General features: G+C 42.2%; 3 protein-coding genes and 1 long non-coding RNA gene across 6 annotated transcripts in view; 2 read left to right on the forward strand and 2 right to left on the reverse strand.

Annotated features, from left to right (window-relative positions):
• Positions 1-27: 27 nt before the first annotated feature.
• On the reverse strand, positions 28-4,742 carry pigp (phosphatidylinositol glycan anchor biosynthesis, class P). Its single transcript, XM_084937869.1, has 5 exons — positions 4,552-4,742; positions 4,385-4,469; positions 3,979-4,051; positions 931-1,049; positions 28-561 (listed from the first exon to the last, which is right to left on the reverse strand). The coding sequence occupies exons 2-5, from the start codon at positions 4,464-4,466 to the stop codon at positions 446-448; spliced, it is 390 nt and encodes a 129-aa protein (XP_084793995.1). The 5' UTR covers positions 4,467-4,469; positions 4,552-4,742; the 3' UTR covers positions 28-445.
• An 83-nt stretch (positions 4,743-4,825) lies between these two features.
• rexo4 (RNA exonuclease 4) lies at positions 4,826-8,858 on the forward strand. The gene is made up of 8 exons (XM_084937849.1): positions 4,826-5,435; positions 5,550-5,881; positions 5,967-6,131; positions 7,192-7,385; positions 7,485-7,573; positions 7,662-7,736; positions 7,828-7,902; positions 8,289-8,858. Exons 1-8 carry the CDS (start codon positions 5,226-5,228, stop codon positions 8,430-8,432), a joined length of 1,284 nt encoding a protein of 427 aa, XP_084793975.1. The 5' UTR covers positions 4,826-5,225; the 3' UTR covers positions 8,433-8,858.
• Positions 8,859-9,939: 1,081 nt separating this feature from the next.
• LOC146381752 (uncharacterized) lies at positions 9,940-21,084 on the reverse strand. The gene is made up of 2 exons (XR_014801150.1): positions 20,435-21,084; positions 9,940-14,156 (listed from the first exon to the last, which is right to left on the reverse strand). It is a non-coding gene; the product is annotated as an uncharacterized LOC146381752 (long non-coding RNA).
• The window catches only part of LOC146381753 (voltage-gated potassium channel KCNC1-like), a 55,401-nt gene continuing 47,908 nt past the window's right edge, over positions 14,244-21,736 (forward strand). The window contains exon 1 of one of the 3 annotated variants that reach the window (XM_084937839.1): positions 14,244-15,038. In XM_084937839.1, coding sequence (XP_084793965.1) covers positions 14,991-15,038 — 48 coding nt within the window. In that variant the 5' untranslated portion in view covers positions 14,244-14,990. The remainder of the gene's footprint in view (positions 15,039-21,736) is intronic. The other 2 variants (XM_084937840.1, XM_084937841.1) reach the window with 2 other exon arrangements.

Genomic DNA, 21,736 nt, shown 5'->3' on the forward strand with positions numbered 1-21,736 from the left:
ATGATTCAGATGCAGATTGGGCATAAATAATTATCTGGAGCCACTTTTAATTTAGACACACATTTCTGACAGGCATTAAAGTACAAGAACAAAATAAGATGTTAATTTCTCCTAGCAGTGGACTTAAAAATAAAAGAATTAACATAAAAAATATGATTATTTATGATATGTTTATTGCACAGAATAATAAATATAAGCATTCTGTATTTTAACATAGACAGTACAGCCATTTACTTTTGTTTTCATTCAATATACATCTTATTGTGACCAGTGTATTCACATTTAACCATTATAAAGACACTTAAACAATAAAAAAGTCAACAGAATATATCTTCTTATAAATAACGCACAAAACATTTCATAAAAAAAGACAAACAGTAACACCAAAATAAAACCCCTGTAGCTTTACTTCTGCTTTGTCCACAGCAGTATCAGACTGTGCTTGTTACATACTGGGTGATAAATAGAACATTTTGTTGACTTCACTAATCGACACATCCTTCAATCTGGGTATTCCTCCGTTACGGCAGGACTCGGTGCTCTGGCCTTGTGCATACACATCTGTGACAGAAAAAGGACATTTAACAATCAGGAAATTCTGAAAATGTGGCATGGTTGTTGGTGGCAGACAGGTTGGTCCGAATATTTCAGAAGCTGGTAATCTACTGGGATTTTCCCCACACAACAAGAGGAGAATGGCCAGACTGCTTCAAGCTGACAGGAAGGCAACAGTAACTCAGATAACCACTTGTTATAAGAAAGCACCTAATAAAATGGCCAATCAGTGTAATATACTGAAGTGCATTTTATTTTCAGCTTGTTTACATGTATATTCTCACGCAGTACAATTTTAGATTCCTTCTTCTTCTCACTCTAAATGTTAGCTAACCTAATCAGGCAGTCAGAGTCTGAACAGTGCAGCATCCTCACCTGTGATGTTGTCCACAGAGTCCAGCGGTGCCGTGTTGCTCATGTTCACACCAAATAACAGAATGAAACAGACTGTTATTGCGACCAGCAAGTAGATTGGCATCGCAAGAGCCCAGTACCTACACAGGACACACATTTGACACTGTCATGAAACCGTGCAGGTGCTTTCCCAGTGATCCATTTATCTCAGAGCAGTTTTATACAGTGGCCCTGAGAGGCCAAATGGACTGCAACTTCAGAAAACACTTGCAAAAAGAAAAACACTTGCAAAAAGAAAAATGCTGCAAAAAGTAAAATGCTGCAAAAAGAAAAACACTTGCAAAAAGAAAAATGCTGCAAAAAGAAAAACGCTGCAAAAAGAAAAATGCTGCAAAAAGAAAAACGCTGCAAAAAGAAAAATGCTGCAAAAAGAAAAACGCTGCAAAAGCACACAAAGCACAACGGAAATAGGAAAAAAGACAACGGAAATGTTTCTGGGGAGACAATAACCGGACGGACCAGTTGCACGAACCAAAACATGCTAACAAGTGCACTGGGACTGGGAGACACTTCAAAGAAGTGGAGCGGCCAAAGAGTAAACTTTCAAAAGTAAGTTCTGAATATTATGTCACTTATTTATGTGCAAATGTTTAATAATGAGGAACATTAAAACATTACTGTTGGCCACATGCCGGCAAAGTTATGTGACATTAGCAATGTTTGTACTTTCAGCATTTACTTTGTTTTAAAGCCTTTACTTTATACGCCGTTAGATAGTCGAACTTAATCTTACAGAGAATCTGATGATTTTGTGGATAATTAAAGTCAGTCATATATCCACAAACACAACAGGCTGAAAGTCAGTGATGCTGCTCGGTTTGCAGTCCTGAATATCACGGCACAAGCAGGATTCACTGCACTGCTAATGTTAGCTATGTTATATTGCTGCCTCTGTTCGGTGGTGTCGAGCCAAACGGACTTTAACGTGTGTTTGAATGAGCTGACGGTTCACTCGTTAAGCTGAAAGAAAGATACTTTAATCACAGGAGTCACACATGTGTCCACTGTACCATCTGGGAACTCTTCTTGTTTAGCACTCGTAATAACACAAACACTAAATCCTCCTGTTTGTAGCAGTGTATACACCTGAGACTGTCACCTGTCTGTCCTGCACTCTCTCTCTGTTTCTTTCTCTCTGATTGTGGAATAAAAGTATGAACATTTATTTATAAGTTACACTTGTGTTTGAATCCTGCAGCTTATCATACATTTGATTTCCATGTGTGACAACTGCAAGTGTCCAGAGTGAGGACAGACTGAGGGACCCACTGCTGCACATCATCTGTGAGGCTTTGCACCCCTGATGATCCACCAGGACAAACTCAGCAGTGTGTGAGGAAGAGGAGGAGGAAGAGCCAGCAGCAGCTGACAGATGGAGAGAATAGACAGACTGTTCCCTGTTTGTGAAGGACTGCTAGAAAAGTTTAGAATCACTAATTGTCTGTCCTGAATCAGTCTTATTAGGTAATGTTCAAATAATTTTATCATTCCAGTGTTTTCAGTGTGGGAGAAAGTACTCAGGGCCTTCAAGTTACACACTATGAAAGGCAGCAACAAGTTTAATATTCAGAAACCTAAAGTATGTATCAGCAGCAGAATGGAGCTAAAAATAAATGTTTGTTTCAGTTCTATGAAGCTTTGCGTATTTTGGATTAGTAGCACTGCTGTGTTTGTTGCATCATATTGCTGTAATTGTTTATATGCTTTATATATTCTGAGGTAAGTTGATCTATAGTGTTACATCATATTCTATAAGGATGTTATGCGTTTGGATGCTTTCTGCCCAGTTTGACCCATTTAACAGAAGTCAGCCTGTTTAAGGCTCTGATATCTATTCTGTATGACTTAAAGCAGTTATGACATGGTCTGATTTTCTCACCCAATAAAGGAATATTTAATATATCAGTCTACTCTTCATTCTATCAGAAACAGTTATCACAGCTCGTACATTTGCTTTTTACACACATATTGAGCCAAATTTAGTAATGCCAACATATTAAAAGAACAATATTTGTCTCTTATATATAATACATCTATATATACACTGTCACAGATACTTGTCTTTAAGTGAAGATTTAAGGTGATAGGAAATATAAATAAATGCAACTTGAATCTTTACTGAAGCTCAGTGTTTGGCACAGAGTTCATGTTCACTGCTGTAATAACTAATAATGATTAATATAATATTGGCCATATTATATTTACATTACCAAAGTGAGATGACTTTAGTCTCATGAACAACATTAGCTAATTGTTATTTACTAGCTAATCTTAAATGACTGTTCAGTACAGAAATGAAGCCCAAAAATCATGTTTTACAGTCCTGTGGTCTCAGCCTCAGATACTTATCAAATCACACAGAGCTCATGTAGAAACAAATGTACAAAATATGTTCTCCTTCATTTCTGTCAAACAAAGCTGTATGAAACGTTTCCAGCTGTTGGTATCATGGTTGCTAGGCAACCTGGGCAGCGCAACGGAGGCTAGACTGTCCCATCTCACAAGCCTACAAGCCTCACACTTCCGGCCTCAGCGGTCTTTGAGTGCGGCCCTTGAGGACCGTTAAGGCTGCGTACTTTAACGCTGCAGACCCTGAATTGGGAAACAGCCATACATACATGTTTTGGTTCGTGCAACTGGTCCGTCCGGTTATTGTCTCCCCAGAAACATTTCCGTTGTCTTTTTTCCTATTTCCGTTGTGCTTTTGCAGCATTTTTCTTTTTGCAGCATTTTTCTTTTTGCAGCGTTTTTCTTTTTGCAGCGTTTTTCTTTTTGCAGCATTTTTCTTTTTGCAAGTGTTTTTCTTTTTGCAAGTGTTTTTCTTTTTGCAGCATTTTTCTTTTTGCAGCGTTTTTCTTTTTGCAGCATTTTTCTTTTTGCAAGTGTTTTTCTTTTTGCAAGTGTTTTTCTTTTTGCAGCATTTTTCTTTTTGCAGCATTTTTCTTTTTGCAAGTGTTTTCTGAAGTTGCAGTCCGTTTGGCCTCTCAGGGCCACCGTAGTTTTACTTACTTTTGAGGCCAGTAAGTGAGCCCTATTGAATTAAGCCAATCCTCTGGCACGAAAGCCCATAAGCAATACAGAACTGTGGAGAGACACAGTGAGTATTACTCAGTTGTATATAGCATTTGTATTCTATTTTTATCTTATTGTATATTTATTTTATTTTATTCTACTGTATATAGTATTTTATTCTATTCTGTACAGTTGTGTACTGTATTTATTCTTATTGTATCCTAATTTTTGCCTCATAACTTTTGCACTGTCCACTTCCTGCTGTGACAAAACAAATTTCCCACGTGTGGGACTAATAAAGGTTATCTTATCTTATCTTATCTTATCTTATCTTATCTTACAGACATGCACTGCTTGAACACCTTTTTGTGTTTTGGATTGGAGGACGCGATATTTCACTTACAGAAGCCAAACTGTGATCCGAGGAAGAGAACAAACCCATAAATGGCCCTCTCAGGCAGAGGAGATGGAGAGTTTTCCAACATGATCTACAACCAAAACACAGACAGAAACGTGTGAGAGCAACGAGACAGCAATAATACATTCAGGCCCCAAAGAGAAGTTACATACCTGGAAATACGTTTTTTCTTTGCTCCTTTAAACGCTAACTTTACTCAGATGCTTAACATTAATTACCACGTTAATTATATGCCTGATGATTATCCAGAGTAATACAACATGGGTTTAATACGTCTATCAAAACCCACTGGTTTTTTTACATTAGTGCTATGAAGCCTTCCGCCACGGTCCGTCATTTTTTCTCAGAACGATGAGAAAACCTTTCTAAAACATTAGTTCCGCATTTGAATCGCCCACAAAACAAGCGTCAATACATGACTTTTTACGTTAATTATATAAAATTTCACATGTATATAATTGTAAAGCAAAAGCACGGTCGGAGATTTTTTTTCATATCTTACTGACTTGACGCACTTGCGCTACAGCACGACGTCATGTTTGTGACGGACACATTTTACTGTTGCACATCGTGGGAAAACACTCTACGGCATGGCTTCGGAGTGAGTGAAGTTTTACGAGTAAGCGATTTTATGTACAGTTCAGGGACGTGCTTCAGTGATGCTCGTGTGCTGGACGAAAGGTGAGCTTAGTCTGGGGGAGACATTTCTTACTGTCTGAAGTTGTTTGGCAACTCAAGTAACGGACATCCGACAAGCCAGCGTGGCTTCACACACCTCACCAAGAAAAATATAAGGAGGTGAGGATACATGAGATAGGTGATCATAATGTCTAAGGTGGAGAAACAGAAAAAACACTTTCCCGCTCAAGCATCTAAGCGGAAAACTAATAAGAAAAACGGCATATTAAAAAAGAACGAGAGGCATTGGTTTTACTCAGCTCCTGCAAACAAGGAGCAGGAAAAGCCTACAGCTCCACAAACTGCTCCTCCAAAAGACTCCCAGCAGTTCTCTGCCAACTGGAAAGCACTTCAAGAGGTTAGTGAGTGCAATAGTTTGAGCTCCATGCATGTCCTGTCACACACTTTGGTTTTTGTGTGCCTGTGTTTAATACTACCCACAGGTTTTTCTCTCCTATTTTACTCCCTTCAGGTGTTGAAGGCCAGTCAGTCAGAGAAGAAGCAGCTGGCAGCACCAAGACATCAGAACGGCTTCTCGCCAAAGAATGTCCAAGAAAATACTTCTAAAATAATTTCTAAGAACAATGCTGCACCAAGCCAGAGAGACACTGAGAAAAAAGCAGATCACAAAACTGTTCCTAAGAGTTTTGTCTCCGGTAAGACTGGGGTCAACTCAAAGGTGTCTAATGTCTCGAAGACTAAACATGCTATTGCTCCAAAAAGAGAGCGGGATAGCGGGAAGCCAAACAGCCTACAGGCAGCTAAGAAGAAGAAGCTTGAATCCGAGGAGATGAAGCCAACAGAGTATGTATATATTAGCACTGACGTTGACTCATTTATTCAGCAAGAATAAATATGTCTGATAATCCCATCTCATTCTCTGTTGCAGAGAGGACCTTTGGTTTGATGACGTGGACCCGGATGACATTGAGGCGACAATGGGAGCAGAAGCAGCCGAGATCATGAGGAAGAAGCAGGGCAAGGCCAAGGGTACGGATGGTGCATCGGCTAATGACACAGAGAAGAGCCTGGTTAAGGAGAATGCTTTTGAAGGGTAAGTCGCTGTGCATTCAGTGTACAGTGGGAAACACACTCAGAATACAGCGGGCAGCTTTGATGCCATTTTAGAAAAGTGCCTGAAAATATTCCCGGGGAAAGATGCACGCCTTGACAGCGATTATAAAAAATATCAAGTCTCTAATGTTATTACTTATCTCAATACAAGTATTTAAGAGGAATGTTGCTGCTGGGGTGGGATTAGCTGGCTGTGATTAACTGTGGATGTAATATTAACAATGTGAATTTGGCACATAATGTCATACTTGGGGAATGTCACACAAAATGTGTTTTTCCCAAAATTCAGACTTTAATATCTCTGAAACCGCTCAACTGGGTCGACAACATCATGTGCCTCGTGTATAAGAAGCTCAAAGTAAATTATCAATCATTATGATCAGGTGGGATTTATTTTTTTAATTTGATGAAATTGATGAGATGGAATGACCCAAAGGGGATGGAGACTATTTTTCCCCCCTCAGTGGAGAGCTTCATGGAGCTTTCCTTCAAGGAGTCAAATATTACACATAGTCTGTGATAAATACTTTTGTCATTGCATGTTTTAGTGAATTGACCTGACAGTGCATGAACTAAACATGGCTGCTGAATATTTTCTGCAGGATATGGAAATGGATAAATTGTTGAATGGAATTTATTGTTCACTGTACTTTGTGGTGACGCAACCTGTCAATACCGCTTCAGAGTTCACTACATTGCTGTAGAAAATCACTGATAATACGATAAATGCTGTGGAAAAACCTGTGACTCCTGATGGATGCATGGATGGATGCATTCTGAGCTAGGTCACAAAAGGTGTGACCCTATTATGGACTGTGTGTCACGCGCTGGATTTGACATCACAGCCTGTGTCTGCTGGTCATGCACCTCTCAATGTTTGTAGCCTGAAGTGTCGAGCAAGGGTTAAAGATGCAAGTGTAAAATCATGTCAGCGAGCGAAGCGACCATTGCGTTCGGTGTACATTGAGGGGTTTACATTGACACAGAAGATGATGATTGTAATGTCTCTCCTTTCTTGTCACTTTGTCATTCACCTTAAGCCTCACTAAAGCGGTGGCCATTGACTGTGAGATGGTGGGAGTTGGTCCTGACGGAGAGGACAGCATCTTGGCACGTGTGTCAATTGTGAACCAGTTTGGGAAGTGCATCTATGACAAATATGTGAATCCCACAGAGAAGGTAACAGACTACAGGACAGCTGTCAGCGGCATCCGACCAGAGGACATCAAAGATGGTGAGAGAAATGAAATGAGTTGCAAAGAACAACTTAACGTCTCTTTGTTCCTTATGTTTTGTTTCTGATGTTTTTTAAACCACGTTTGTCTCTCTGCAGGAGCGGATGTACAGATTGTACAGAGGGAGGTTGCTAACATCCTGGAAGGGAGAGTAGTGGTTGGACACGCCATACACAATGATCTAAAGGTAGCATGGATGTGATATCTGAAATGGAACAAATGTAATATTTTTTTTAGCCTGATTATGAGCAGCCACAAACTATCTCCCGTTTCAGATTCTGCTCTTGGATCATCCGAAAAAGAAAATCAGAGATACTCAGAAATATAAACCCTTTAAGACGATTGTAAAGGTATGATGCAGTCACCAATGTCTCAACAGTTTCCGCAGTGAATGTGTGAATGAATTATAACTGATAATGAGGCATTTTTCTTTTGTTTTAGAGCGGTCGACCCTCGCTCAAACTCCTTTGTAGAAAAATCCTCGATGTGAAGGTCCAAGAGGGCGAACATTCATCTGTAAGTCATTCGATAAACTCCTTTTAAATCATCAGCGACCGAAAATTGGCACACGGGTATATCTTTGACGCCTCAAGGCCAGAAGATAGTGTATATAATATATAATAATAATAATATTCTCGTTAGCAACCACTTACCCAAATGGTCAATTTGCAGCATTTTAGCACTTGTAGCATCTTACAAAAGCATCGTGTCACTTTATATTCATGACATTAACATTTATTCTATATCTAGAAAACTTTATTGTTAATCTCATGATGTCATCATCCAACAGTGGACTAAAATCACTGACCCAGCAGTATTGCAGCATGTAGAAACAACCAGTGTGTTATTGCCCAACAATGTTAGTAACACTTGGGCTGATCTTTGCCTGTTGCTTTCTCCAGGTCCAAGACGCACAGGCCACCATGAGGCTGTACACAATGGTGAAAAAGCAGTGGGAGGCAGAGATTAAAGTGAGTAGGAAAAACAAATTCTTGGACAAGAGGAGCGAGAGAAAGGCCAAGCTTCCCAAAGACAAGAATCACTGAGGATTATAAATTCAAAACAAGCACGCAAGAGGACAGATGATCTCCTGATCAGAGCAGAGCTGACTGAAGTGATCAGAGGATTCTTTTAAGAAGAAAAAACAACTGTGTATTTTTGTTTATTTTAATGTGAGGGATGTTGACCCTGTGATTGTATAAAAGCGTGACTTTCCTGAGCTTTTGTGAGATCTGGCGCAACAAAAGCGTGTTAAATGCTTTCGCAGACAGTGACCGGTTTCATCAGCCTAAGTCGCTCGGGGAGATCGTTGCAGGCTGTGAAAGACTTTATCGAGTTGCAAATCAAGAAGTTTTGTTCCTCAGTGTGCCAGACTGACTCATGCAGGGATTAGAACAGAGTCTTTATATACAAAGATTGTAAAAATGTCTGTTTTTAAAGTATAAATAAAACAAAAGATGTACTTCGTTTAATTCTGCTATGCATATTTTTTTGTCCTCAGTCTAATACAACCACAGGAGGTTCAGTTTTTATTTAAAAACTTAATGCATTTAATGCAAGCTAATGTCAAGACATGAATTGCTGCCTCACATTTAGTTCATGATTACTGAGACTTCATTTCCCATTTCTCTGACAAACATCAGGAAAGCCATTAAAGAGGACAAACGTTACTGTTTGCTGTGAGTGCAACCAAATGTGCAGCTTAAATCATTTATTACTCAAGTCCAGTATTTCCTTACGTAATCCCATGCAGGCCTTATTTTGATTTTTCGTTTTACTATGTCATGGTGATAAAGTAAGAAATCCCCTGCCTGCCAGCAGTGTGTCAGCGTGATTTGCAGCCCGGGAGCAGATGCGCTCTACGCTGTACTTTATTGAAAGCACGCGCCCTCGGTCTACAGCCTCCAGGCTCTAAATTAGGTTCTCTGTGGGTTTCTGACAGGTAGTGCGAAGGCTTCAGGTAGCACAGCAGATGCTGGTGTGCCTTAATATGTTGACACAAGATGGTAGCATGACTTTTGTTTTCTGCATATAAATATTTTTTGGTTGTAATGTAATAAAGCAGCAGTTTCCATATGCTGACAGTTCAAACTATGTAACCATGCCTTGCCCGGTGGTCACATGTCGGCATATACTACAGCAAACAAACAGCTGAATTTAAAGGAAGAAATCCATTACTGGATGTCCGGGCTTCAACTATCTAAATACTAAAGCCTTAAAAATGAAAAGCAGCGCTCTCTGTACGCTTTTACTCAGGTTTTATGGGAGGCATCAAGTTGCATTGGATTTAATGTAACTGTTGAAGGTGTGTTGATAAAGTTTAGCACTATCCTATCTTTTAATCAATATTTCTCTCCTGGGGTGGCTGTTACATAGCTTCTATTAACTTCTGAGGACAAGATAATAGCTAACAGAAGCGAGGACTGTCTATTCAGTGATGTGATTCCAGATTTTCCACCTTTTCAACTGAAGAGTTTGCATAAATGATACATTCAAAAGTGCCACCAGTGTAGGCAAATTATCACAAACACACAGGAAATAAAGACAACCACACCAAGATACTTTTTCTTTATTTTAAGTTAAAGAAATGCAACAGGTTGTGTTTCTGTTTACTACAAAACACTGATGTGCTGGGCATCCCCAATTGCACTTTTCACCTCTGTGCAACCAGGTCCAAAACATTATTATAAAGAAAGGTCAAGATTTATGTCCAGAAAAGCAAACCACCTCTAATCATATGTATTGCATGTGTCTGAGTGTACACTGTTTAAAGCTACAGTAGTACAATAGTTCTTTTTTTCCCTTAAAAAAATCTTGAATGAAGCAGATAATTACACACTGCCCAATAAACAATAGAAACAAGTCAGCTCGAGGCGATATTAACAGCAGTGTAGGAAACACCATGATAATAAGACTGCTTTGACTCATTTCATAAATCACATCATGAGACTGAAGGCATTACTGCTGTTGCTCACACGTCACTAGTTAATAACTCTTTAAAAGGCTTCTTATAGTCTTCCCAATTACTGCACTTTGCTGCGGCTGTTGTTGACATCTGGTGCTTGGTCCCACACAGCATACAAACAGCAGCTCTGCACTGTTTGATTTGTGTGTTCTGTCTCGTTCCCTTACCAGAACCAATTGTATATCCTCATACACCTTCCACCGAACATAAAATGCATCAAACGCCTTAAGATCGCTTCGGGAGGTTTTATTTTTCATTCTGAACATGGGAACCCCTGAGTGAGTGGACACTTTTTCAGTTAGTGGGAGACGACGTTAATAAAGATTATTCAATTGCCGGTTTGTCATCGTCATCGTATTCTGAAGACCAGCAGTCTTTTTTCTTTTATATGCATATGTGCAAACACCAGTATATACGTGTATAGGCTGTTTAGTCCTGATTGTAGTCCTGCCCTCTTTCATTTTTTAACTACGTAAAGTGCTCAACATCCACCTCTGCAGTAGGAACAATAACTCCTAAATAGATTACTAGAAACTGTGTTGAACCTATGAGATTGAGGGCATTTTCACAGCTTCTTTCTCAATGCAGGAAATCTTGTCTCGTCCACACAATGTATGCTCAGGTCTGCTACCTGCTTCCTTATGCATGAGCTGCGGAATGCTCCCGTCCAGAGATTGACTGTGAGTGTCTGTGATGACTAATGCTCACTCTTAGTATGGACAAAGTTGAGCATTCAGTATTTATGCAGGTTGATGAAGAAACAGTGTCAGCTACTTTCTGTGGCCGACTTCCTGCTCGTCTGTTCTGGCCACAAAGCGAGGCTTCACTTTGAACTGAAAGCAGAAAATGGTGCCTTGATGAGCAGTGATTGATAGTCTTGTTGTTATTGGACATAGTTGGTACATTAGGTTTTAGCTTAGCAGCTCTTTGACTTTGGGCCATGCTAGTATTTTGGTTGGTTACATTTATGGGGACAGCCACACAGTGGTGAGGTGTGTGGCAGATGTGGCATATTGGTTCAAGGTGGGGGTGGGTTTACATGAGGGTTGACTGACAGGCTGAGAGATGAGGTCAGGCAAGACTCTTAGTGGATGTGCAGATGATGCTGTAATCTATACTGAGAGTCTGGAGAGCTAGAGGTATGCAATGGAGAGAATAGGAATGAAAATCAGTTGAAGCAAAACAGAACATGTATAGACAGATGTGGCTGTGAAGGTGCAAGGACTACAAATGGTCCACTATCCAAAACAATGGACAATGCACAAGAAAGGTGAAGAAGAGAGTGCGGGCAGAGTGGAGCTGGTGGAGACGAGTGTCAGGGGTGATTTGTGACAAAAGGGCAGCAGCAAGAGTAAAAGTCGAGGTTTATAAAATGGTAGTCTGACCTGCTGTGACGTATGGCACTGACAAAAAGACAGCAGACCAACCAGTGGCAGTGGTTGAAGATGTTACGATGATCACTGGGAGTGACCAGAATAGGCAAAATTAGAAATGAGTACATCAGAGGGACAGCTTGGGTTGAGCATGTTGGAGACAACGCTAGAGAAGCAAGGTTGAGATGGTTTGGACACATCATCATCAACTACATCCACCATCAGTGGAGGGATGGTGGATGTAGTTGAAGAAAGATGTTGAAGACGGAGCTGCCAAGCAGGAGGAAAAGAGGAAGACCACAGGGGAGGTTTGGGAATGCAGTGAAGAAGGACAAGCGGAGTGTTGATGTGACAGAGGAGGACGCTAGGACAAAATAGTGGTAGATGGAGGCAGGTGAGCCACTGTGGCAAACCCTAAAGAGAGCAGCCGAAAGAAGAAGAAGAAGAGTCTGATGGTTGATTGTTCCTCCATTTTGGTCCAGACTGGATTATTTCAGTCTGGACAGATTATTTCAGACAATTGATTGCACTGTAGTCAGTTCAAAATCTGCCATTGAGGCCTTTTCATTAGCACAGTTTTTTCAGAGTTTGCAGTAAAATTTCTTGTGAATTATATGACTTTTATTTAATACCTACATACATCTAACACTATATCCAGGCATTAGAAATAGTGTGTATAACTCTTTGACACTGACTTTAATCACTTAAGACTTTTCTTTAGTTTCATGAGCAGTTTTATCCTCCTCAGTGTATCACTGTGAATTTATACTTATCTAAGGCTAAATAATGTGGCATGTGAAAGCTACTGTTTTAATTATAGCTATATAAATTCATAGGGTCTAAAAGATAGGCTCTCCCAAGTGTACCTAACAGCGGTCCTTTGTGTTCCTACTGTACTCTGACTGCTTTCCTTTGCAAACTGTAAACAAAGGATCTGTGCTTATAGTTCTTATGTACTTCTACCACTCAGTACAATTAAACACATTTAGTTTATTGTTTATTTCTCAAAGAATTCTCTGATTTCTTGTTGGATCCTCCCTTTGCCATCCCATTTTTTTTTTAAATCCTGGAAACGCCCCTCCTGTCGCTTCTCTCCCTGCCTCAGGCTGTCCATGCACAGTTATGCAAGGGTGGGGAAGTCCCAAAGCAGAGCTGTGCCACCAAACTGAAATGACTGCAGATGGAATAACAATCCTCAGGCTAAATGCTAAAATGATGAATTTGGTAGATAATTCGTGCTAAACACCAGCTTCATTACTGAGAGCATTACATGAAAACATGCAAATGTTGGCTTTTGTCCAGTAAAGCCCAATAAAGCTGCTGCTGTCTTGGCCAAAGACTCATAGTACTGCCAATACACCAAGTGCTATAGATGGTTTTATGATAAAAAAAACTGTGGTGTAGAGGAGTTTGACACCTCTATAAATCATACGTTTGACTGATCTGAGACAATGCCGCAGGGCTCTTGGAGGTATAAATGAAGGCGTGTTCCCTGAGGGAGGAAAAAGCAGCTTCTAGATTTTGTGCTTAGATCTGTAAGGTTCGTAAAAGGTGACTTAATTTGAACAATTACTTAAAAAAGGACTTAAAAGCAGCTTTGCAAGACACTAATGGCTCCTGCGTTAATCGTTTTAATTTTTCAACTTAGTGGAGAAAGTAAAAAAGAAAAAAAAGACTCAGGCTTCCTGTTCAGAATAGCAGACTGTATTTATATTTTGATGCCCTGCCTACAGCATAAAGCCCCTTTTCCTTGCACAGACTGCATGGGATGCATGGGATAAACTATCACATTAGAGTTCAGATGTTACAGTTTTCAGTGTTTGATTCCATAAAAAAAAATCAGTAAATATCCTTAAATATCTCCCACCTTCCTTTGTCTCCTTAGCTCACTGGTTTTATGTCTGCACTTTGCTCTTACAGGAATATTTTGTGGTCAAAGGACTTTTTCTTCCTTGTAAGTTTCATGAGATGATGCAGCTCTCATTGACAGTTTCCTGCCAATAAGTGCACCATCAAGATATCCTGCTGATCTCTGTACTTTTGCTAGAAGTCGTCTCCACACACCATTAGTCTTCTTGTAAAAGCAGCAGGTAGAAAGCAGAGTCTCTTCCCCCCCCCCCCCCAAGATTCACCTAAAAATCATGTTGTTAAACCTGTGACACTTTGTAGAATATTACAGAGGCATACATAAAGGGAATATTCTCCATGCAGCTTCACTTATTTAAAGATTTTCAGATTTTTTTCTTTTAATGTATAATAGCAGAGATGAAAAAAAGCCAATTTTTCTGTATTTTTACTGTTTTCAGACATAATCCACCAGCTTGTACCACATGACTGCTGATGTCAGCCAAGGCAGAGTCAAGGCTGCGAACCTGTAGACAAAATGGTGTTTGTGCGTCCGTCCAGCAGAGTGAGCATGTGTGGGCTCCAGGCTAAAGTGGGGAAGTGAAGGGGGGGAAACGGGGGGAAGAGAAAAAACAGGCAGTTAAACAAATGAAAATAAATCAGCGCATTTATTCTTTTTATAGCCCAGCGTGTATTTTCTTTCTCTCTCTCTCCTCAGCATATGTATTTATAAAGTTCAGCAGCCGTATGAGAAATTAGCCTCTGTATTCACCGGGGTCCTCCCACCCCTCTGTCTTCTTCTCTAATCCGCCCACATGTATCGTCTGAGGAAAAAAATAGTGCAGAAGGTGACGCTCCTCCAAAGGAACAGAGAGAGGCACAAGAGAGGGAAAGGCAAAGAGAGCGAGGTGTCTACAGGCTGCATCTCCACTGAAACATTTGGATGGGGGAGACAGAGGAAGAGCTGAATGGTAGCTACACCCTGCGCCTGGAAGCGTAGAGACACTGTAACAAAGGCTGGCAATTATTTTTGTTTTTGGCAATAACAAAGGTGGGAGAGGGGCTCTGAAATCGAGGGGAAATAGCCAAAAGACAGATTTTTGTTTTTCAGGGGGACTTCTGCTTCATTTCATCCGAAAGACTCATCCCGTGCCATCATCAGCATGACCATAAGCTCTAAGTAACATTCGGCAATAACGCTATCAAAACAAGATTTCCAGCAACAGTCGCGCGCAATCCTATTTCTGATTTATTATAATCGTGTGGAGGAAAAAACCCTCCACAAAAAACAGAAAAAAACCCAAACAAACCCCAAAAACAGATCAGCTGAATGCCTGCGAGAAACTGGATACTCTGTGAAAACGTAAGAAAGAGCGATCTAACAAAGAAAACTACATTTTGATTGATCTTTTTAAAGCTTGATGTGCGTGTTTCTGCGCGCACTCGAATCGAACCAGAACCAAAAGCAAGTGAGTATTAACCGTGTCTGTGTATCTGTCTGTATTTTTATGGTGGTTTTATATTCTGCGTTTTATCCGCCTAATATCAAGAGGGTTTTTATTGGCCTGGATTAAAAAAAGGCGAAAATACAGCCTCTAACCTGCATTCAACAAGTATCGTGTCTTTCCCACAATATCTGCAAAATATTTCTGTATCCTGTTTCATGTTTTAAAATCAGTACGTGGAGAAATCAGGATATGTTCTGTTCTTTTAATTATTATTTTTTCCTTCTAGCTGCTATAAGAGAAATTCAGTCTGATTTAGTGTTGCCCACTGATATGACGCCTCAGAATTGTTCCATTTTATAATTCCTAACATCCTTCATTGCACAAATGGTGGGTGTTTCCCCATCTACACCACTAGATCAGAGCAGGTTCACGCTTCTGAGAGGAATGTGTGTGTGTGCATCTATGTGTGTGTGTGTTTGTGTGTGTATGTGTATGCATTCCTATCTGCATCATTTTGTCTGTCTGCATGAGTAAATAACTCCATGTGTGTGCTGCTTTTGCGCATTTACAGGCATGCATTTGTCCTACCTGCATGTGCTTTCAGTGTGTGCATGTTTGTGTGTTTGCTTGTGCATCGTGGCAGCACTGGGTAAGCGTCAAGGCCTGAAATGGAGGTTTGATAAAGGCACTATAGGAGTAGGGTGAGAGGGCTGACACACAAACACACAGAGGAGAAGATGCTGTGAGGACAATATGAAGGGTGGGGGTTACTGGAGTGGAACTACTGGAAGGTTATAGCGTCTCATCTAGGAAGTCTAGCAGGGCAGTTAAATGTCTAGACATGGTCATCTTCTTCTTCTTCCCCCTACAACCCACCACGCCACCACTTCACCTATACTCTGACAATCTGCTTCTGCCACGTTCCACTGCATTACACACAAAGTCTCTGGTTTCATAATGCCTCTTCTGCCGTCACTTATCCAGCCCATGCATTCCTTTTCCTGCCAACTGGCTCCAACGTGCTCTCCTCCTAATGGGAACTCTACATCTTTTCCTCCATTTGCACTCTCTTTTTCTGCCCCCAGCATCCTGCATTATAAATCTACAGCTGGTGCTATTTTTAGATTAAGGGTAACCCAGAAAACACCCCCTCCGATTTTAGCACAAAAAAAGGAAAAAAAAAAAAGGGGGAAAAACTCCAGAGACGGTGGCATGCTGTCGGTTGATGTGATTGGCAGAGTAGTGATGGGGCTTGAAAAGGAGGGCGCTGCTGTTTAAGCAATGGGGGGGGATAATCTATTTTGAGGCAGTGATTGAATTACTGATCTGTCGTGTCCTGGGTTTAGTGTGTGTGTGTGTCCCTGCCTCTGACCCTGTCTCTTCTCTGAGACTCTGATGGTTTCTCTCGCTTCCCGTCTTCCGTTATGAGAACTTTCCTCCCGTCTTTCATCTGATTTACCACCTGATTGAGCCTAGCCGGTCTTTTGCGCCCTCTTTCTTTCCACCACTTGACCTTGAGGTTCACCTCAAGATCACCTTTCATGTCATCTCTTCTTGTGCCATCTTGTTTTTATAGCTCTGCTTTAAAACTTCTCGCCCTACTCCCCACCTGCTTAGACTCCCATCTGTGACTTAACCTTGCCCTGCTTTTATGTCTAATTGCTGGATAGTTCACAGGTCAGAAATTAGTCCAGTAATACCCCTTCCCTCGTCCCATTTGTCTGTCTGGCCTCATGTACCACATCGCTGCACTGCTGGATCATAATGGTCCTAATCATGCAGGAAGGGCAGTGTCATTAATTAGGAGGAGACAGGTTTAAATTGCCTAAGAGAGAGACGGGAGGTTTGGGGGATGAAGCTATCTGCTTCTGATGCAAATGCTCCAAGAAAGTTTGAATACTGAAGGATGTTCGCTCAGATTTATCCATGTCCAAAATTAGAGTTCATTCCCGACATGACACACTATCCTGTGCCTTTTCCCCCCCTGTGCTCAGTGCTGTTTCAGAATTGTTTTGACCTCTCCTTGAAGCACCTCCTCCTCCATCACTCCTCCTTCACCCTACATGCTGTATCACCCAGATCTATCCAAAAAGAAAAGAAAAAAAAAAAAGTCAGCCCTCATCGTCCTGTGGGCAGAAAAGATTTTAGTCATGGACACTGACTGAGCTTCGGAGCTCTATTACAGGCTTCATTGCAGCCAGTCTATTCCTGAAAATGACTTTATGTATTAATCTCCCCCCCCCCATCCATCCCCCCCACATCATTAAAACAAACGTTCCCAGGGATATGTTTCCTTTCCTGAAAAGAAAGGGAGCAGCTGCTGCTGCATGCTTCTGGCTGGGGTGATTGACCAATATGCACAAGGCTCAAGACCCCCCTTGGGGGTGCTGGTGCTGCGGTATTTGTGGATTGGTCAGCCCCCGGGAGATCTACACACTGGTGTTGCTGAGTGGAGGAGATGCCTCCGGTTGATTGGCCATTTCCTTTATGCCTCCTTAATTGATTGGCTCTTTAATTCATGTTCTGGGAATTGGCCACTAGTGAGCTTTGTCATTGTTATTATTATTTTTGATGTGTGGTGCCCGCTTACATTATATTTTTCATTAGATTAAGCTGTCTGAGAGCTGCTCAGAGCCCCGTTTTCTCTGCATACACACCCTTTTTTCTTTTCTTTTTTTTGTTGTTGTTGCTTCCTTTGCATCCATTCATGTAATTCCTGCTATTCATATCTATTCATACTCTACCCAACCCCGTGCCACTATCCAGACACAAACACCCACACACATCTTCTGTTCTCCTGGCAGAAAGAGAGTCAGAGCATGAGGTGCAGTGACAGTGGAAAAGGGGGAGGTGGGGGGAGGACAGAGTGTGGTGTGACACCGCACTAAAAGGGGAGGTGACCGCAGTGCTTTTTTACCATGCTGCAGTGCTTCGGTTTCTCCTGCTGGGGTCTCCTCAGCACTGGGGAGTGCGCGAGAGGGGAGAGAGCGAGGGGGGACGAGGAAGGGAGGGAGGGAGGCGATATGGATGGAACAGCGTGAAGCCTTGTGGTTACATCCTTTGATGAGGTAGCTGGTGGGAAAAAAATGGCTGCACACCAGAAACACATACGTAATTTGCGCTGTCTCTCCTCTCTCCCTCGCACACACACGCGCGCATACATAAACATACATTACACACTTGCCTGCAAAGCCTTCCTCTCCCCCCACCCGAGCGGCACATTTGCCATTCAGCTCAGCTGTGTGTCTGTTTTACACCCATACACTGGTTTTCCTTCCTCTGCTCGCCCTCTTTTAATCACTCTGCTGTTTTCATGCGTTTTGCTGGTACTGCAGGACATCTCCCTCCCTCTCCTTCTACACACATGCCTTCACGTACATTCAGGTGCTATCCTGAACCACTGCAAGGTCTTCCTCTCTGTGCTTCTCCTTCTCCTCCCCCACCTGTTTTTGGCTCCTCTCTTTCATTGCCCCACCACTCTCCACTTTGTCCTATACCTTCCCTACCCCTACCTTTTCCCCTCTTCTCCTTCTCCAGCACATCTAAGTGTCTCTCATCTCTTCCCATCTCCCTCTCTGCGATTGGTAATGGTTCTTTTTTTTTTTTGTTGCTTTTTCTGCCAACTGCTCGTTCTGTTCCGCATAGTCAGCACTCCTCCAAATTCCTCTCTTTCCTCCTCCTCCTCTCTCTCTTTCTCTCTCTCTCTAGCGTCCCCCCCCCCCCCCCCCCCCCCCACCCCGGTGCTGCTGCTGGTACCTCACAGTCAATGCATCCCATAATCTCGTGCTCCCTCCCCCTCTTGCTGCAGTGTTTCTGCTAATATATATTAGCGTCAGTGCAGTCTTTGTGCACGAGCATCGCGCTCCTCTCTGAGACCCGTTCTCCATATCTATCTGCAGACGTGATCTCCTGCCCTAAAAGGTTTAGAAAAATTAAGTCGCTTTTCGGCTCCAAAATGTATGTGTGTGTGTGGGTTTTTTTTTTCTCAGCCTTTTCATTGTAGCCAGGTGAGCATGTGTGTGTGTGAGTGTGAGTGTACCCCTCCCCTCACTCCCTCCCTCATTCCCCTCTCCTTCTCGCTTTCTTCCCCTCTGTATGTGTGCAGTGGTGAGGCAGTAGTAGCAGGGTGGCGCAGGACATGGTGGCCAAGGCAGGAAAAGCTGCAGGAGAAAGAAAGTAGTGATGCTGGAGGGGAGGAGAGAGGAGGCGAGGGGATTGTTCCTTCACTTTGCTCCCTCAGCACTCTCCCCCTCCTCCTCCTACTTGCTTCTCCTTCAATTTTTATCCTCTTTCTCGAACCTTTCTCTCTTCTTTCTCTCCACCATTTTTTTTAATAACCGCTGATTTTTTACTTTCTTCATTTTGCACCTTCTGTATCCTTACTTCCCCACTTTTAGCCCCCCCTTCCGTGTGTTTTTGTGCTGCTGCTGTCAGTGCTGAAGGTGCTGATGCTGACTCTTAAAGAGAAGTGCTTACCTCCACTGTATTAGGCTGAACTGAAATGCAAAGCACTCACCTCACCTCTAAACTCTTTACAGGCAATCTTGTCACAATGACGGCAACATTCACTCAAGTTCAAACTTAAAGGCTTTAACAATTCCCCAAAAAAGTGTGAGAGAGAACCCAGCTGAGCCCTTTCCCACTTAACCTACACGTTCTGGTACATGAAAGAATGGTTAATGAGAATCAATAGTCCCACCATGTTTAAGTGTGAGGGAACAAAAAGGCATTTAACTGCAGTGACAGGCTTGTGGCTGTCCACGTATAAAATATTCAGAAGTTCAACTATATCCCATGACTGCCTGTGAAGAACACGTCAGGGCGCAATGTGTCAAAGTTAAAATGGCAACAACGCAAAAAGTTATTTAAAGGATGGAAGTTTCACAGGGAGTTCACAGAAGCTGCTTCTTAAAAGTTCCCGAGCAGAGAGAGTGAAAGAGTGCCGCTGTCCGTGGTGCTGAAAAATAATCCACCCCACAACACAAGTGTTCTCTGCCGGGAAGCCCCACCGGACAAAGCTGACTGTGGATTAAGATCTTTTTACACTCTCCCTCTCTGACCTCATCACTCCAAACATTCTGTTTGTTGCAGATATTTCTTCAGGCTCTATTTAAAGCATCAAACTAAAAGTACTTTGGCACGATAATGCAGTGCAACTAACAAATTCACAGTTTTTTCTTTCTTTTCTGTCAAGTAAGCAGTTTGAATGCTCCTGCACCCAAAAACAAACCAAAAAACAGCAGAAAAACAAAACTGCAAAGAAGTAAGACTGCCACAGAAAAAAAAAATCTTAAGGCATCTAACACTTTGATTTGTTTTCTGATCTGTGAACTTAGGATGTATTACTTTAAGTTTTTGTCTCCTGTGCACAGTTAGTGCTTAATCCATGCAGTAGCCTTGATTTTGCTGGATCTTACCTGAGTGTTGCCAAGACACAGGAAACTTTTCCATGGACAACCAAAAAGTTGCTCCTTCAGACAAGAAGCCCAAAAAACAGGATTAAGCTAGCAAAGCGAAAGAGACGTAGTGGTATCCCGCGTGAAAGATGGCAAAAAGTAAGAGGGGGAAGGAGAAGGAAAGGATGGAGCCGAAGGAAAGGAAGCTTACTTTGGGAAAGGAGAAAAAGAGAGGAAGAGGTGAGATAAGTCAAAGATGAGAGAAATGGAAGAGAAGAGAGAATTAGACTGTAGGACTGCAGTGAGTAAATGAAAACAGGGAGGGGGGGGGGGGGGGGTGGTAGAAAGAACTGGAGAGAAAGACAGAGACGGACAGGTACACTCGAGAAGAAGAAGTGAAGCCCCGATCCCCTTCCTCCAATGAAATGTGATTCCTTTATGCGGAATGTGAGCGCAAGTGAGGAAGACAAAGTGAGGGAGAGAGTCGAACTAGGCAGAGGGTGGGGGGGAGGGAGGGCTACTAAGAGCTTGCAGGAAAGGAGGGGGAGGAGGAGAGTGGTGCATTTCCTTGACTATAAAAAAAAAGGTTCACAACATGGATGTGGTGCAGGTACGGCCTTTGCGGCTGCCATCACGTGGCTTTTCTGAAACATCGCGAGCCCCTCTGGATGGCAGAGCAGCCCGTGGGTGAACAATCCGACCTCACCTGGAGTAGAAACAGAGGGAGAGCGCGAGCAAATAACTCTGGCTTTTTACTGCAGCAGAATTCATTCACTTTTATAGAGCACTCTCCTTTGCAATTCCTCCTCCTCCTCCTGCCCCCTTACACACGCTCTTCTACCCCCTTCTTCCATTACTAGAGGAGAGACAATATTACAGTAGCTGCTCGCTGTAAATGCCCCCAGTGAGAGTGCTGCATTCACTTTGTCTCTTTTTTCCACCCCTCTCTCAAAAAATCACCCTTTCTCCCTGCTTTGTTCCCCATCATAAGGTCATTGTCTGAGCCTCGTTCTCCTGATTGTTCTGTCCTTTTTGACCCTTTGGTGGATTTAAAAAAACGAAAGAAAGAAAAATTGGATTTATGTCCTTTTCCTCTCACCTTTACTTCACTCCCCTCCTCTTATCTATCCCTGCATGCCATCACACACACACACACACACACACAGAGTACATGGGAGAGAGAACAGCAGAGAGAGCATCGGCATAACTGTGCGTTGCATGGATCTCAGTGCGGTCGGAGGGGGCTGCAGCAGTGTGTGTAGCACACGCATAGGCTGATTGAGGAGATCTAACATTAGTACGGACACCGCACTCTCGGGAGGC

The sequence above is a fragment of the Perissodus microlepis genome, chromosome 8 (genome assembly GCF_051167445.1).
Source record: "Perissodus microlepis isolate ML-2025 ecotype Zambia chromosome 8, ASM5116744v1, whole genome shotgun sequence".
Lineage (NCBI taxonomy): Eukaryota > Metazoa > Chordata > Actinopteri > Cichliformes > Cichlidae > Perissodus > Perissodus microlepis.

What these genes read in the sequence shown, in the direction of transcription:
- pigp (XM_084937869.1), bottom strand. Translation starts at nt 4,466, where the DNA reads ATGTTGGAAAACTCTCCATCTCCTCTGCCTGAGAGGGCCATTTATGGG. An exon ending in CGGATCACAGTTTGGCTTCT is followed by an intron (nt 4,052 to 4,384) that starts GTAAGTGAAATA and finishes GTCTCTCCACAG; the next exon opens with TTCTGTATTGCTTATGGGCT. An exon ending in CTCACTTACTGGCCTCAAAA is followed by an intron (nt 1,050 to 3,978) that starts GTAAGTAAAACT and finishes TGTCCTGTGTAG; the next exon opens with GTACTGGGCTCTTGCGATGC.
- rexo4 (XM_084937849.1), top strand. Translation starts at nt 5,226, where the DNA reads ATGTCTAAGGTGGAGAAACAGAAAAAACACTTTCCCGCTCAAGCATCT. An exon ending in GAGGAGATGAAGCCAACAGA is followed by an intron (nt 5,882 to 5,966) that starts GTATGTATATAT and finishes TCTCTGTTGCAG; the next exon opens with AGAGGACCTTTGGTTTGATG. An exon ending in AAGAGGGCGAACATTCATCT is followed by an intron (nt 7,903 to 8,288) that starts GTAAGTCATTCG and finishes TGCTTTCTCCAG; the next exon opens with GTCCAAGACGCACAGGCCAC.